At 37.5% G+C, this 18116-nt stretch overlaps 2 protein-coding genes across 3 annotated transcripts; both read left to right on the top strand.

Annotated features, from left to right (window-relative positions):
• Positions 1 to 17: 17 nt before the first annotated feature.
• On the top strand, positions 18 to 11137 carry LOC137198417 (cyclic GMP-AMP synthase). Its single transcript, XM_067612262.1, has 9 exons — positions 18 to 3543; positions 5297 to 5454; positions 5553 to 5785; positions 6278 to 6500; positions 6802 to 6932; positions 7688 to 7841; positions 7983 to 8082; positions 9084 to 9206; positions 10036 to 11137. Exons 2-9 carry the CDS (start codon positions 5313 to 5315, stop codon positions 10424 to 10426), a joined length of 1497 nt encoding a protein of 498 aa, XP_067468363.1. The 5' UTR covers positions 18 to 3543; positions 5297 to 5312; the 3' UTR covers positions 10427 to 11137.
• Positions 11138 to 11871: 734 nt separating this feature from the next.
• Positions 11872 to 17405, top strand: rpl11 (ribosomal protein L11). 2 transcript variants are annotated; one of them, XM_067612261.1, is made up of 6 exons: positions 11872 to 11961; positions 13307 to 13457; positions 14183 to 14289; positions 15020 to 15151; positions 16427 to 16537; positions 17325 to 17405. In XM_067612261.1, the coding sequence occupies exons 1-6, from the start codon at positions 11956 to 11958 to the stop codon at positions 17352 to 17354; spliced, it is 537 nt and encodes a 178-aa protein (XP_067468362.1). In that variant the 5' UTR covers positions 11872 to 11955; the 3' UTR covers positions 17355 to 17405. The 2 variants fall into 2 exon arrangements, with proteins under 2 accessions (XP_067468362.1, XP_067468361.1); XM_067612260.1 differs by lacking the exon at positions 11872 to 11961 and adding an exon at positions 13168 to 13203.
• Positions 17406 to 18116: the final 711 nt, after the last annotated feature.

Below are 18116 nucleotides of genomic sequence, written 5' to 3'. Positions count from 1 at the left end.
GAAGAAGTAATCAGATCCTTTACTTAAGAAAAGTACCAATACAGCAATGTAAAAATTATCCATTACAAGTAAAAGTCCTGCATGAAAAATCCTACTTAAGTAAAAGTGCATAAGTATTATGAGCTTGATGTAGTTAAAGTATTGCAGTGAAAGTAGTGGTTTGGTCCCTCTGACTGATATATTATCATATATCACATTAGATTATTAATACTGAAGCATCAGTGTTAGAGCAGCATGTTACTGTTGTAGCTGCTGGAGGTGGAGCGAGTTTCAACTACTTTATATACAGTTAGCTAATTTAGTCCAGTGGTTCCCAACCTAGGGGTCAGACCCCTCCAAAGGGTCACCAGATAAATCTGAGGGGTGGTGAGATGATTAATGGGAGAGGAAAGAAGAAAAAACAAAATTCTGATATACAAATCTGTTTTCAGTTTTTGGACTTTTTCTCTAATCTTTGATTTTTGGTGAAATATTGGATCATTTAAGTTTAGAGGGAAAAATCACTATTTGGTGGAGCTGTTAACAACTCAGACATCTGAAATGTGACCCCGACTACACACTGCTTTTTGTAAGACATCAAAAGCCAAAAAGGTTGGAAACCACTGTTTTCATATTTAACAATGTTTTGTGGAGTGGAAGTATAAAGTAGCATCAAATGGAAATACTCAAGTAAAGTACAAGTACCTAAAAACTGTTCTCAACTACTTGAGTAAATGTACTTTCCACCACTGCCATCTGATCTACAAGTGCAGAGGAATCGACAGGAGACCCATTGAGACGTTGGAGGAGGAATCTGCCAAGTTTTGGAAACATCAGTTGAATACATTTAAGTTTTCAGGAAATAAACACATTCACACTATATAATATAAAACAGTGAAGGCACAGCGGACGGATTAACTGCTCCTAAATGCAGCCACCTATTGTTAAAAGATGTGTACTGTGTTTATTAATGTATGTTTACATACTATGAAAATTTTAATGTGTAAAGGGTTATTAGAGCTGGGACAAAAGTGAGCCTAAAACACATGAGAAGCCTGTGAGTAATGTGTGATGAACAGACCAGTATAAAGACTGGGGTACATCCATAGTTCCCCAGTTTCTCCTATTAATTAAAAAAAATGATACTAGACACAATCCAGAATCTTTCATTAATCATGACTGATTTTCAATTGAGGTTCTTTTGATTTGCTTATTTATCTACTATGTCAAAGGCATCTTTTCCTCTGTTCATTTTAATACTTTTATTTTTACTGAAATGTGGTAATATCTTTACATATTGAGCCCCAGAGGCAGCTGTTTTTCTGTCCAGTAAAAACATGAATCTTCACTTTACATTCAAACTAATGTGGCAGCTACAATTGTTAAGATTTCATCTGTGAGACCAACATTTATCATCCAAAAGGAACTTTATCATATATCAAAATGCTCTAGAGACATTAGAGCCAGCGGCGAATCATCAAAGAGCTGCACATATCGGTTCATCGGATCATTTCCCCCCCGGGATGACGACGCAGGAGTCGGGCTGCTGCTGCCAGATGACCGGCTGGTCAACGGCTCCTCACATCTCCGAAAACGTCTCAGCAGATTTACAAACAGGCGTTATTTGGATAAACTGTTCACATATTGGGAGTCTAAATGGTTACTTGCTCACCTGAAAAAATGTCTAATCTTAATAAAATGACATAACAACAGTCCTAGAGCAGAAATTACAACAGTCAAGTTCAAAATCTCCGCCATGATGCCATCCCCTTCCCCTTCCGCAGAGGGCCCTTGCCCCCCGACAAGGGCCCTCTGCGGCAACACTACGGTGGCCGACAAGGGCAAACGCACTGCAACAGTGCTTTTGCATGTGTTTTTTTTAACCCCTTCGCACCTGAATTATTTCCGGCCATGGAAAAAGTTATTTCTATATTTCTATATTTTTTTACTCATATTACATGTAGAAATGAGGCTCAAAAATAAATCAAATCAAATCAAAAGCCAACTCTGTATTTGCTTTGTTTCATGTTCATTGCAATGTACATCAGGTCCAAACAGCTGTGAAATCTCATAACTATGTTTTTATTGATATTTGTGGTTTTCTCTAAAAAAGAACTGGGAAACACTGAAAAGATGTAATATTTTAACAGTGACTAACTAATGAACCACTGACCACAGTAACAGTAATGTCATATGCTCATTTTCTCATTCTACTTCCAGTAAGCAGCCTTGAAACAGTTCCAAAGAAAACAAAACACTATCCAAAGACTCAATTTCCAACAGATTTACATCAGCCAGAAGTTCCAGGACCTCTATTGCTGTATACCCTGAATATGATAAATTTTTGGACAAATATTAATGTTATGTACTATTCCAAATACATTGTTTTTTAATGTCAAAACTTAATTTTCATAATATAAATAGACTTGCTCAGATTACATCTCTTTAGACCTGATGACCATTGTAATGGACAATGACTTTAAAAAAAATCCTGTGTCTAAACTTGTGCTATTAGATGTATACTGCTTAAAATAACATTTTCATTGCTTAAATATTATGTTAAACACATCAAATGTGGAAAATAATGTTTAAAAATACAGATCATGTATATGTAAAAAGTTACTTACTTCGAAGGCTCTGATGTACTGCTGCCATGCTTCACTTCAGTGTGACTTTTTCAAATGTTACCAGTTGGGCCAAACTTGCATCTGATTGATTATTTAGTAGGCCCTATTTAATCAATCAGATGCAAGTTTGGCCCAACTTGATTAATTAGGGTCTACTAAATAACCAATCAGTTTTATTTTTCAGTGGAACTTTTTTCAATGCTTCAGTGCCAATACACCTTTTTCCAATAAAAGTGTTTCAATATTTCCTGTTTCAGTTCAGGTTTTGTTTTCGATGTGAAAATTTAACCGTCGCTGTTCTGGTCCCATAAGATAGCAGATTGTCCAGTAAAACTCATGATGAACAACTTGCTCAAAAGCTAAAAATTCTCATTGGTTTCTTTCTCATACTGGAACAGAGATTGTTTCTCCTTTCCAAACAGAAAAAAAACATACAATCCACTAAACTATACAATAGATTATTGTCATAATCCTATTTGCTCATGCTGCTGTCACATCATTTCAAAATTACTCTCATAAATGGCAAATAAATAGTTCAGATACAAGAGATAAACAACCTGGTGATGAGAAGGAAACTTTATAAGAGGGAAGGTTTCCAGGTTGCTCAGGTGTTTTGGCGTAGTCAAATTTTAAGGCGTGTTCTTTTAAAGTCGAACACACACTAGTGAATCTATTGGCCCACTATGTGTGGGTGCATATTTAGCGAGAGAAATAGCTCCTGACTGTCACTATCATTAGTGGAGTTGCGCAACTGACAGCTGTTTGTCAGAAGCGTTTATTGCTTTGGAGCCGGAAGAAGAAGGCACAGTTCCCATTTCAGGAAAACAGAAAGTGAGGGAAAGTCAGTGGATCGCGCTGCAGAGAGAAAGGAGGACAGACTGCTGTACACACAACACATCCATCATCTCCATTTACAACAACAGCTTCTCCAACACAGGTACGTTAAACCACTTTAATGTCGTTTGAATGATCACATGAACAGATTAGACTAATAATACCAGAGACCGTTAGATACATGAAGTAATGATTTGAGGCAGATGCTGATCTAATGGTTTCAATTACATCTTTAGTCAATTTAATGTTTTCTATCAGTGGCCTAATTTTTCTGTAATGGATTGTAATGGTTTCCACTGTTGGATGTACTGAATTATGATGGTTTCATTTACATTCTGGTCCGGCGTCTCCGGTTTACAGTGGCTTTGTAAAGGTTTCCTCTGGTTTGTGATGGGTTAGGTTACAGACTGAATGCAGTGGCTTTGTTTACAATTTGAAACAGTTGGTTTGTACTAGTCTGTAGTGCCGAACACATCAAAGGGAACCTGTAATGCAGTTGTATTTGCCTAAAGCAGAGCTGTCCTGCTGTCAATCATATTTAAATTACTTAACATACTTTAGTAGGCCCAGATCCGGCCCACATACCACATGGAATGATGGCACTTGGGCAGTCCGCTCCAGGCTTCCCAGATCTGGGCCACAAACAAGCCGTATGTCAACCAAGAACCAACCAGATAAAGCAGAACTGTCCCACATCCATAATACACATACCTGAGACCACCACATCTTTGCCACACACATTTGATTTGTGATATTTAGGCCATATTTGCTACTTTACATGTGTGCCATTTCAGGCTCGCATCCATTTTGTCCAGGCCAGAAGTGCCACGTCATTGTCTTAAGCGGCCCACTTCTGTATGCTGTCTGGGTTACTGTGGTCTAAGAATACATTATGAAGCTCTACAGTATTATGTAGAGAATAATAAGTCGTATCATACTCAATATCAGGACAACATCCCTAGTTTTGACTGAGCAATTCAACTTTCCAACAAAAAGCATTAACAACAGTCACTTCAAACAAGGACTCTGGCCTGGGCCTGTTTTTTTTGGTCCATTATATCACATTCATCACGTTTGTCCAAACATGACTTACAATAAGTGGTAATCAGTCCATGAAAAGATGACACCAGTCACTGTAATCGCTGTCCAATTCATCCATATAACAGAAGTTGTAAGTGTAAGCTCTACATGAATGTTCAGGACTGTCAAAGTGACATAAAAACTAGTGACATTTTTTAAAAATGTTAAGTCAAGTATGTTAAGTTAGTTTTTGAGTTTGTTCAGCTAACAGCTAACTCATACACACTTAGCAAACATTTGAGAATTTGATTGAACTAAAACAAAAAGTAAAAATATATGCAATTTCTTGTGTTTGTGACAAGTTGTCCATGTCTTACGGCACATAATTACAGCAAGAGCTGCAGTCTTATGTGCAGAAATGACAAAAAAGTTTTGGTCTTATGACATAAAACTGACAGATATTACTTTGTTTATACCAATTTGGTTTTTTTTTAAAGATAATCAGTAGACATCGAGCAAATAAAATGTAAAGGTTTACTTTTCTTTCTTCTTTGTTTGTCCAACTTAAGTTAATAAGTTAATTAAGTTTGAGTTAATACTACAAAACATATCAGGCATGTAGTGACATATATATTAAAGTGATGGTGCTCTGATGCTCTCTTCTCCATTAGAGCACAACAGTCTCCACTGGTTTCCATTAGACATACCAGTCTAAACGAAAACCTTTAGAAATTCATGAAGAGTCTCACTAAAACCTTTCAAACCCAAACGTCTATAAGTGTCTTTGAATATTCAGTGGAGTTATTCTTTGTGATGTCTGCACATGTTTGTTCAAGGCTAAACAGGTGAGTTATGGACGGCAAGGACAGAGACGTGAACCTCAGGGAGGACGAACCGACCGAGGCAGCAGAGCATCCTGCAGACGCCAGAGGAAAGCCAAGTCCTCCAGGGCCCGCTGGAGTAAGACAACGGCAGAAAGTTCAGCAACAACCAGGTGATGCTGCAGGCAAACATTTGTTTAAGAATTCAGTTTGTGGCATAAAATAGCGTCCAGGTGGCTAAAGTTTCATCCTTGTATGCGTCACGTTGCAGTGGAGGAATCCTATGTGGCCGAGGAGTTGGCCTCCATCTCCCCGAAACTCGCCAACTGGATCAAAGTCAACGCTAAAGACCTCAAGATCCGGCAGACAGACCGCCGTTGGGCTGCAGAGGTGGTCAACGACTTCCGTGAGAATTTGCTGAAGTTCCTGAAGAGCAATGACGAGCAACCTTTCTTCCAGACAGCCGAATTCCTCACGTCTGGCAGCTACTTCGAGAAGGTCAAGGTGAGGTCACGACTCGTCAGACAGAGACTGGTGAACAGTGACTCCAATTCTTATTTTTACTTTAGTTTACTATTAGTAAAATAATGAAGTTAATGGTTCAAATTTGAAACAAATGAATCAACAAGAACAGTTGGAAGTGAATAGGATGAAATGAAATTTAAAATGTACAAACGTGTTCTGCATATTATTCCAGTTTGTAGGTATGAAAATCTGGATTTTCCAAGCTCTGGTCCAGCATGTACAGCATCTTTGTTGCATGTTATTTCCCACTGTCTATAAAAGGCATAAACATTCCCCAATAATATATATGTATAATTTTTTGTAATTTGGGTGAACTGACCCTTTAATCTGCTCGACCCTCCTGTCTTGAATCCTCTGAGTGTTCCACCCAGCGGTCTGTGGTGCTTTGACATAATGGATTTTACTCAGCTAACAGTATGTGTCGTCCGGTATTAAAGTGCTTAGAAGACGTTATGTGTCATTTGATCTCAGATCCACAGCCCTGATGAGTTCGACATGATGCTGAAGCTTCCGGTTCCTTCACGCCTCAAGATGACAAAGCTCGATGGCGGCCTTTTCTACCGGCTTGATCTGGCGCGGCCCACTCGGAGCCCCATACGAGCCTTTGTTTTGGAGAATGAGCTCACCGTCTCATCAAGCAAGATCCTGAGCGAGGTGTATCGCCTCGTCCGCAAGTTCCTCAAGACCTATAAAGGTTTGATCACCAACTTTCAGCTCTCTGTTGGTGTTTTCTAGTTTGTGTCAATCATTTATGTTCACTGTTCACTTTCTTTTGTTGCTGCTGGTGTCTGTATACACTCAGCAGAGCCTCCTGACAATAATCTGACTTTTAATGGAAGAAATTCAACTCTCCGGAAATGTCCAAGAGTCAAATAGAATAAAGGCTTTTCCCCAAGACTTCCACAGACCCTTATAGAGAGCTCACCCATGTTATCTCTAACATCATATATTTTAAAAAAAGCTTTCTCGTTTGTTTTGATTTGTTGCACATCCAGTTCCTGATAAATGTTGTCGCTGGGAGGTGAACAGGAAGCGTCCCAACTCCCCGGCTGTGACTTTGTCTCTGTGCAGACCTGGAAACAACAGTGATGAGCTGATCTCTGTGGATGTGGTTCCTGCTCTGGAGGTAAATCATGTTATCAGTTGTCTTTTTTTGTCACGGCAGCCAGAATCGGATGTGTTAGAAAGAAAAAAATCATCCGTGGTTCCCAGATCGCAGAAACTGAGGAGAGAAACTCAAAATCTGTAACTGGATAGAATTAGGATTGTAGCTTTGTTCCCTCACAAATACAGGATGTTTTATTCCCTCTTATGTATGTTATTTGTTTTAAATTCAATTTTGTATCATTACATTTGTTATTTTCTTGTGTGCGTTAGTCTCAAATCGTCTTATTATCAACTTGTTATCTCTAAAGCACTAAACTGTGCAAAAGGTGCTATACAAATAAAGTTTGATTGATTGTAATAAATTAAATTCTGTAAATAAGTAACTATAATATAAAACTAATTATAAAACTATAATATAAAACTATAAAACTCTACATAAAGTAGATTTTTACTGATAATACTTCTGTACTTTTTCTGAGGATCCATTTTGTAAGCGTAACTTTTACTTGTGATTTCTACTGTAAGTTAAAAGATCTGAATACTTGTTACACGCCTGGTATCATTAGTAGTAATAGTAGTATTAGTAGTAGTAGTAGTGAAACTACTAGCAGTAGTAGTGGTAATGTTAGTAGTGATATCAGTAATAGCAGTTATCGTGGCAATAATGGTCACTGAAGTAAAGGCAGAAGTAAAAATACTAATAGTGACAGTTTTGTTGTTTCATACTTATTGACCTACTGTGACGTAATATTTTGTCCATGATTCTGTACGTAGGTTCACCCCTCACAGGGTTGGCCGATCGCCGTCCGTAGCGGCCCTGATGTGGACAACTGGTTGGGGAAGAAGGTTCGCCAAGAAATCAGAACTTTTCCTTGTTTCTTTGTACCAAAGAGGCTCAAAGGTCGAAACCTCAGCGAGGAAGCCAAAGGTGAGGAGAATTTATGTCTCCAACCATGTGATATGTAGTATCTGAACTTACTGTACTTGGCATTTATGTGTGATTTATATACATAATAAACAACCACAGTGTGAGTATATGTACATATGTTGTTTTGATTTTCTTTTACAGAGAGTTGGAGGATTTCTTTCTCTCTCATTGAGAAGAAAATCATCACATACCACGGCAACAAGAAAACCTGCTGTGAGAGTAACGCCACTAAATGCTGCCGGTGGGACTCTGAACTGTTTATGTTTTTGTTTTTTTGTTTGTTTTTTTACATCTCCTCATATATTACGTTATTGTCCGGGTCATGTTGATATCTGTGAGGGCTTGAGAGCATCTTTTATTGAGAGGACAAAGACACTCATGACTGAAACTTTGACCCGTCAGTGTTAATCAATACCTACATGCTGTCAGACGCTGCAGTAACAACATAAACCTTTGGTTTTCTCACTTCAGAAGTTTCATATACAAATGAGTAAATATCAGTTTTAGAAGTCAAATTGTTACAAGAAGGCAACTGATTAAATCATCAGTATTAATGGAGTATTTTTTTAAAAAAGGCGACAAAGTACATAACAAGAAAAAACTAAACATGTAGAATCAACATTAACATAAAAGAATGACAGAGACATAAGAGTTTTATAAAGTAATATGAAAAAGGAAACAATAATAGTCTCCAAAGCTTTTTAAACATGTCACAATATTTTAAAAAACAACATAAAAACTTTTCATTCATGCTATTCAACATTATTAATTCATATACTGTATGTATATGTTTTCCAGTTGGTGAATCGTGCTTCACCTAATGTTTTTTAAATAAAAGTTGTGACTGAATAAAATAAATTAAATAAATTTAACACATAAATACAAATATACCTACAGATACAAATAATCAGAGTAAGCTTAGTTTACCTCAGTCATATGATTGTATGTTAATTTAACATAGTTCAGCCTTTTCATCCATCTTTTTTCATGCAAATAAATGTTACCTCTTAGTTTTTATATTATTTTCTCCATAAATTGAATTTATCCGTAATAATTTTTAGCAATTTTGACAGTTGTGGGCATTTTATTTTGCAGCCACTTGATTTTAAAGCAGTCACTCTTAATATTCTTAATATATTTTTTAGGAATAAATAATTTCAATTATTTAAATAATTTTATTTATTTTGGGGATTTTTTTTTTTTTTTTTTTTACAATAAATGATTTAATCTTCTGTCTCGCAGTAAGCAGTGCTTAATGCTCCTCAAGTCTCTGATCGAGGGCCTGAAACAACGTTTCCCCAAAGAGCTGGATGACCTCTGCTCGTACCACGGGAAGACCACCTTCCTCCACAACCTGTCCGTCAGGTACTCGTTGTTATTAAAGAATGGACATAGGTAGCAGTAGTAGCTCCTGTAGAGGGATTATCAGTACCTGTTTTAGTTTCAGTGTCAGTACCAACAGTGTACTAGTGGATGTTGTAGTGTCAGTAGCAGTACTAACAGCTGTAATAGTGCTGTAGTAGTGCTACTAGATATAGTACTGACAGACTGTTAGTGGTTGTGATTGTAGTGGTAGTAGTGGTAGTAGTGGTAATACTGTAGTTCTAGCAGATGTAATCATAGTACTAGAATTAGACATATTAACGTGTCTACAGAAGTAGACCCAGTAGGATTAGCTGGTAAAATAATAAGTCAAAATGAATCAACAACATTTCTAATAATCGATTAATCATTTAAGTCACTTATAAAGCAAAGATTCCAAATCTTCTCTGGTCCCAACTTCCCAAATGTGGTGATTTTCTGCTTTCTATATAACTGTAAATTGAATATCTGGTATATGTTCAACCTAAACAAACAATTTAAAGATGTGATGGGCATTTTCATTATTTTCTGACATATGAAAGACTTAAAAGTGAATTAATTCATTAAAAAAAAAATCATTACTTGCAGCCTCAGTTTGCTATTAATGGTACATTAATGGTATTTTTGTTGTGTCAATAGTAGTAATGTTTGGAGTGATATTAGTAGCACTGGTTGTAAGACTGGTAATAGTGGTTGTGGTAGTAGCAGTAGTTGTAATACTGTGTTACTTACTGCAGAAAGCTGCCAGTGTCATCATTTCCCTTCCATTCATTCAATCAGTTTTTCTATTTTCTGTCATACCATCTTCTTCCCCCTGCATCTCGTCTGTCAGGTGCGAGGACTCCATGTGGACTAGCCGACAGCTTCCTTCCTGTTTCCTGCAGCTCCTCGGGGCTCTGGAGGGCCATGCCACTATTGGCGTCCTCCCTCATTTCTTCGTCCCCATATGCAACCTCTTCTCCCCGGCCGTGTTCCCCCGCAAAGCGCTGGAATTCCTCATCAATGCCCTGCAGGAGCAGAGGAGGGAGGGTCTGCCCCTGCTGAAGCCTCCAGCTCCTGTCCCACCACTGGCACAACTGACTCCTCCAGCAGGTGTCTCCGCTGAGGAGCCCACCAAACAGATGTCCCCACCGACTACAGTTCACTCTTTGGACGCCGGATTTATGAATAAAATTGTCTTGGTGATTGTTGCAGCTTTGGTTTGTGCCCTGTTTCTTAGGTGAGTAATGGAAAGTGAGGAGGCACTCTGATTATATTAAATAGGCTATTACCTCTGATACCTCTTTTATGGTTTATACCAGTTAAAAAATGTGATTATCTCTGACCGATTTCCCTCATCTCATCTGTGTGTGTGTGTGTGCTATAACACAATTTTAGGACTTTTCATAATATTTTGGGCAGTCACAAAGGATATTTTTTAAAAAAAAAATGTATTTAAAGTAAACTTGAAATGAAAGAGAGCGAAACCACTATTTAAATAACATTGATGATACATTTAATTTGTTTTTTATAAATGTGTCTATAAGTGTCTTAGTATTTTATCCCACACTGAGTCTTTCATTCCTCATTTCAGATCATGATATCATTCCTGTTTGATTTAATGTTCATTTATTAACTTTTATTGTTTTGCTAGTGTTTTAGGATCAAGCTCCAATTGTTATCCTAGAGTTTTTGTAACATTCAGCACACTGTGATTGCTTGTGACTTAAACTCTGTACCTTGTCTTTTGTGATGTAACAAAAATTTTGTATTATTTTGTGTATGTTCTGTATTCAGGGCAGCCTCGGAAAAGAGAGCATGCTCTCAATGGCCCCTCCCTGTAGAAATGAAGGTCAATAATAATAACAATAATAATAAATAATGATAAGGAATAAAGAGTATTTGTGTGTGATCTGTGACTGAGAGATGATAATGATGATAATTTACTGTTTTTATGTGACCTTTTTATTGTATATATATATATATATATATATATATATATATATTAACAAATATTAACAATAGTAATACACCAGGTGTTGATGAGAAAATAAAAACTTAATAAATAAAACAAACGGTTAGTGGTTTTATAGTACTTTATGGATTTTACACATACACATTGCATTTCATTTTTAAACATTTAATTTCTGCTTTAAAATGTACTTATGTGGGTTTAAATTTTTGCCAAAATATTCATATGATAATATTGTCTTTGTTTTGAGTTGCAGACATAATGGCAAATCAATAAAAGTATTGATACAACAAATACATTAAGAAATAGCTTTCCAAATTTCAGATAAAATAGTATGGAGGTCATTTCAAAAATCGTTTAGGGATGTTTTACATATCAAGTCCACAGAATTATTATTTTCTGTAAATTATGATTCATTGGATCACACCAATAGAGTGGCTTTAAACAGACATCTCGGGATTTGTTTGTAATCAAGTATTTCGAGGTGCAACATTTTTTATATTGGATATTTGAAGCAAATTCTCCCCAATAATTTATTTCATTTGCTGTTTTTATATGAACAACATTAAATTACTCATTCAATACATCGATTTATTAGTATATTTATTAAAAAATAAATTGAATATTCATGTTTATCCTCTTTTTGCGATAATTTGCTGTGTTTTACAGTATCAATTTGCTTTCAGTGAAAAGTGGAACCCTTGCGTTTACCCGTGGTGTTTTTCCGAGCTTGTTTGCGGGGAACACTTCACTATAAATTCTTCTCGCCGGAAACGTAACGTCCTCTTCTAGTGATCCAACATGGCGGTGAGTACTGTCTCACATTATACGGCGGCATTTAGCTGACAAGTCGGAGTAGAAATCCACCATCATCGGAGCTGTGGGGTCGTTTTAACGGCTGTTTGTTGTACAGAAGTTTAGAGACACTGACGGATGATCAAACTAGAGTCGTATTTCTGAAATAAATAATTAGAAACTGATAAAGATGAAACCCGAGTGATGCTAATCGGCTAGCTGTAGCGAAACACTGTCTGCCTCTCCATTAACTGTCGCTATATTCTGTCATAAAAGACACTATTACATTAATGTGGAGACGCCGTTTCTGCATAGTAGCCATGTGTGTTGTTTTGTTGTGTTTTTTGGGAGGTTATTGTTAAATTTCCGGACATGTTGGAGATGTGTGGCTAAGCTAGCAGCGGGGATATGTACGGACATGTCCTCCGGCCGGTGTATCGGTTCAATTTGTGACCGAGTTAACTGGAGATTTTCAGCCGACAACACGAACAGAACACGTAGCTGTCTTCTTAAAAGTCGTATCAACTTATTTGTGTTGATCTGCTAAATATTTACACAAGCTCAGCAAGACGCATTATCCTCGTTATATTTCCTATCATGTGGGTAACAGAACGTAGTTTATAAGTTGTAAGGGCAGCTGTGGCCCATCTCCTTAATCAGAAAGTGGCCCATGTTCAACCACTAAACATGTTTGTTATTGTGTGCACACAATTTGTTCAGTTTGTGGCTAAATTTTGTATAAACTGCGTGGTCGCCTGGCCTTCTGTTTGACCCATCAGTGTGGGATACTGCAACCAGATTCAGCGTTTCCTTTCACACAACCTATTTAAAAAGAGTAATTTCTGAGAAATAAGTGAAGAAATGTGGATGCTTCTTGTTGGCGTCACCAGTTAGTTTACAAAATGTAAGACAGAAAGGACTGTAGATGTGTGTGTATATACATATACATGTGTTGAACGTTCATTTAAAGAGAATTTAAGGCTTTTAGGGGGATATCTACGTGCTCTGTTCGCTTTCTCAACAACCACGGACTCATTTGACCGAAAGTTAAAAGTAAACAGTCACAAGTTGCAGGGAAACACTGGCATGTGATGGGCCGATACTGTTTGATGTGACAGAGAGCAGAGCTAGGACACCAGAAAAACTGCAGAGCAAATTGAACTGTCAGTATTTACTTAAATTTACCAATATTACAGCCCAGCTCGCTTACAAATACTAGTAGGTGAACTCAACATGGTAGCAGCAGTCGGTAAGGTGTGGGTACTTCTCTATAGACAGGTGGTGCTTCTGCGGTGTTACTGAGATGTTGAATCATTAAAACATGTGACTAAATCTTTGTTTTATTATTTTCTTTCAGGACCAGGGTGAGAAGAAGGAGAACCCCATGCGAGAGCTTCGCATTCGCAAGCTCTGTCTTAACATCTGCGTCGGTGAGAGCGGAGACAGACTGACCCGTGCTGCCAAAGTGCTGGAGCAGCTCACAGGACAGACTCCCGTCTTCTCCAAGGGTGAGTGTCTGTGTGTGGAGTGAAGACTCGGAGGCCCCGAGCTGTGAAAAATGTAATTTTAAAATGTCTGTAAAAGTAGTGAAAGTAAAACAAGATTGAGAAGTGTAAATACTCCGAGGCCAGATAGACAGATTTATTTGACAACAATAAAAGTACACACAAGACTGCAGTCACTCAATCCTGATGGGATAAAAACTCAAAGCCTTAAAAGCTTATTTTCATTATGATCCTCTGAGGGGAAAAGGGGTAAGATGGCAGATATTTATTTAAGACAGGTGAAACAAGCAATAACAGTAAACACTCATCAAACCAACACACACAAACTCAGGAAGTGTACAACAAGAAAAGGAAACTCATGATTACCTTTTCATCAACCATTTATTTACCAAGAGTTTATAGACCCTTCAGTCTGCTGTTGCTGTAGAGAAGTTGATGTCAGGCGAGTTAAACCTGTAACTTTGGGGTTCTCTGGTACAGAAATAGTTGCTAAAAGTGAGTAAACAGAGTGAGTAATATGCCTGATGCCATCTTGATCACGTTTGCAGTGATAATAAGACACTAAACACACAGCTAAAGGTGGAGCGAGCAGCTAGAAGTCTTAGTGAGCGACAGCTATAAAGTGGAAGTGGTCCAGAAAAGTTAAAGCTTGCAGGATGTATAGGTATCTCACAGATGTATCACACTACATGTATTTAACACGTTTATTTTCTTTCCTTCACTCGCAGCCCGCTACACTGTGAGATCCTTCGGTATCCGCAGAAATGAAAAGATTGCTGTCCATTGTACCGTCCGTGGAGCCAAAGCAGAGGAGATCCTGGAGAAGGGACTCAAGGTTAGCAAGTCAATGTCGTATTTTTGCCTGAATCACTTCCTAGATAAGAAGTTTACAAACTTTTTTGGCTTTTAAAGACTCCTTGTCACATGTTCCTGATTGTCTATGACAGAGTTTATCTAAAGATTTGTGTTCCTTTTGATTTTTTTTTTTTCCATTTGAAAGGTATTTAGAGGCCTGTAGAGTTCAAAATATCAGTAATTTAGAAAGAAAGTTTTGTTTTAACAGATGTTCTTGTTTCCTTTCTTTTTACTCATCTTGCAACCCATCAGATTTATCTTGCGACCCCGTGACAACAGCTGCAACAGCCCTAGTTATCTGTCAGAGTGAAGTTTTGGCCTGTTTCTGTTAAACTTCAGTATTCTCTTGAAGTGAAGGACTGTTAATTAGCTCATCGTGAAAAAAAACCCAACAATTATTTTGCCTCATACTCTGACTACATGTTCAGATATTTTCAGTCTTGTTTGAGGTTAGTAGATGTCATTGGCAGCTTATCTTATCTACAGTTCACACTCTGACATTCGTTTTGTGATCAACTTCCCACAAAAATTGCATGTGGAAAAAATGCAGCAGGAATTTCTGTTTGTGTAGCTTTTATTGGACTGTTTCTTACCAATGACGTGACCCAAGCAGAGACTAGCTCGACCATGGTGGACGAAACACTGCTGTGTCGATGTTATGAGCATGTTATTGTTATAAAGACGTCTCACTCTGCTGCTTCTCCTTCCAGGTGCGTGAGTACGAGTTGAGAAAGAACAACTTCTCAGATACCGGAAACTTTGGCTTCGGCATCCAGGAGCACATCGATCTGGGCATCAAGTACGACCCCAGCATCGGCATCTACGGACTGGACTTCTACGTGGTGAGTGAACAAAATATCCTGAACATAGCTGGTCGGTGTTTCAGTCTACTGTTAAATGAATTTGGCAATTTATCATGTGAAAGATGAATCATAATTTGTACAGATTTGACTTAAGTGTGTTGATGGAATTCAAGTGGTAGAATATGTATCACAGGTTGTTAAAAGTATTTGTGTTTTGCCGTCGAAATTGTGGCTGAGTATCTTTCAGGCTGAACAAAATATGGCTTTTATCGCCCTGAAATTATAAAGAGCATCTCAAAGTCGAGTTTTGTTTCCTCCGTGATTTTGGGACAAGTAAACGTCTAAATCTCTTGATAAACAGTTTTGTATTTTATTAAGGGTTGCAGTAATAAAGTAAACATGATTTAGACCAAGAAATAGGTGTTTGTAGTGAATGGTTAATTTTTAATTTATTTAACTAATAGTTTTTTCTTTTCACTGACACTTGGCACAACCTGAGATGAAGCTTTTTGTTGTTTTGGTCTCATGTCACTTCTTACAGTCTGTATTTCTGTGTATTTGCAGCATTGGTAGATCATGACTAGTATATCACTTCATTTTGATACTCTGCTGAAATTTAAAGTTTATGAGAAGATTGTGAAAAGTGTCTCAGCAGCTAAAATTAATACATTTTCTATTTGTATTAATTGTTAATTAGCTCAATTGGTGGTTATACCTCAACACTTCAATGTTATTTACTTTCTCCTGGTAGTCAGGTGAATTTGGTTGTGCTAATGTTTATTGTGTGACATAAATTATGTCCACGTTCAGCTTGCATGTAGTTGATGGGGCTGGATAGATATTGTATCGGCAAAGTATTGAAAAACTCTGAATGCTGAGTGTCAGAGGTACAAATACCAAAAAATACTTAATTCCTTTTGAATATAAACACGTTTTCTCTGAGAATGTTGTTTTAACAACCACAGTAGATGACAATTTAGAAACCTGTTACTCTTATAAGTTTTATCAAGTAAAAATTTCAAACATCCCCTCAAATGTGAGTTTGTGCTGCTTTTTAAATTCACATCATTGTAAATTAAACTCTATTCCTACTTCTTAGGGACTTTTTGAAGTGTACAGAATGAATCCCTGAATTTTCTGACTAATTCAACCAGCTCTGAGGTCAAATTAGATTTAATCTCAACAGAAGTAACCAAATATTGACTGATATGATTATTGATTAACTGCTTCTCCAGTGTTCCTGTGTAATGCAGAAATGTTTTCTTGTGTAGTTGAAGCTTTTCTGACCAGTTCCTTTCCCCTCTTTGTGTTCAGGTTCTGGGCAGACCCGGCTTCAGCATCGCCGACAAGAAGCGGAAAAGAGGCCGCATCGGTTTCAGACACCGCATCCGCAAAGAGGAGGCCATGCGCTGGTTCCAGCAGAAAGTGAGTGTTTGCAGGCTCCCACATGTCCCTAAAGATCTGAGAATTTGTGCAACAGCTTTTAGAGTGTTGCTGAACTTCAAAGTAAACATTTTAGAGACTAATAGGAAGAGAAAGAAGTTGAGCTGAGTCCAGATGTGCTGCAACACTGACCAGCTGCAGTCGGTGAGAGTGACTCATCTGTAAGTGGCTGAAACAGCTCCAAGAGTTTGTTTCATAATCGGCCATAAACAAACTTAAGTAACCACGACTAGAAATTAATCCACCGAGAGAAATATCATTGAATGTGTCCTGAAAATTTCCTGGAAGAAAACCTAATATGTTTAACTGTTATTCAACTTTGATTTTATGTTGAATTCATACACATTTATGATAGGAGATTTGGTGGCTACTTTGCAGAAAATTAGAAACCATAAAATTGAGACTTTTTAACCAGAGTTGCTTATTAAGATGACATCCGTCCTGTCTTGCTGTAATTTCTTGAGGACAGCAGCAGTAATGCTTCATAAATAGATTGGTAACTGAATTTAGGGGTCAGGTTAGGGTCAAGTTCATGCAGTTGGTGTTTTTAATACTTTCACCTGGATTATTGAAGAGCTGTGTATCTCATTTTGTAATATTTTGTCATTACTGGGGGTTGATTCTTGCTCCTGGAGCTCAGTTCTCTCCTGACCTGCTGCTATTTTCAGAAAAGCATTAACCCAGCAGGAAACAGTCAAGTTTCCTTTTTATTTTCTCTGCTGAAATGCTGTCAAACATAATCTTAACATTTGTCTTATTTCTTTTTCAGTATGACGGTATCATCCTCCCCGGCAAGTAAAGGACCACCTTTTTGATCTTTGTAACAAAGTAATAAAATGGGAAAAAATGATTTTTGTTGTCCTGTGTTCTTCCTCGGTGTGTGTCTGTAGTGTGTAAGTGAGCATTAGTGTTAGTGCTGGCTTCCATAAAGTTTGAGGAATTGTAAAATATTTTAAAAATGATAAGGGCCATTGTTGCAGCAGAGGTTGAGATAACCTAATATGTAGTCTCCAACATGGGCCAAGCTCTTTAAATCCCACGCTTCCCACAATGCAATTATAATTCTTTAGACCCTTCATACTTGGTAAACAGTATTCACAACCCTAGTCTGCATTTTGCTAAAAAAAAAAAATTGTCTCCAAGTCAACATTATTTTATCATGAAGTTTATTTTCTCACATTAAAGCTCCCTCTAGAGCACATAGGACTCAATACACCTGATTTTTGTCCACTGTGACAAGTAAACAGATCTGTATGTGTGGAATTTACTTCTAATGTGCACTGAAAGATATTCTTTATTAGCTGTGTAATCACCTGATTACTTCAAATCTTGACAAATCAACAGTGTTTCCTGCTGGGGTCATGTTTCTTTGACTTTTTTCAGTGGCAGACCTCATCATGTAACCACATGTTGGCAGTGTTGGCCAATGATGTGTTCACGGGTCGGGTTGGTGCATTGAATGTAGATGAGCTCATTGCTATTTGTAGACCTGGCATTGTAACTCAATCATCTCACTTTTTAAATAGCAGGGTCTGGTAATAAGAAACAGGTTTAATAAGTT

The sequence above is a fragment of the Thunnus thynnus genome, chromosome 15, assembly GCF_963924715.1.
Source record: "Thunnus thynnus chromosome 15, fThuThy2.1, whole genome shotgun sequence".
In the NCBI taxonomy this organism is placed as follows: domain Eukaryota; kingdom Metazoa; phylum Chordata; class Actinopteri; order Scombriformes; family Scombridae; genus Thunnus; species Thunnus thynnus.
This window is presented reverse-complemented; position numbering and strand designations above follow the sequence as displayed.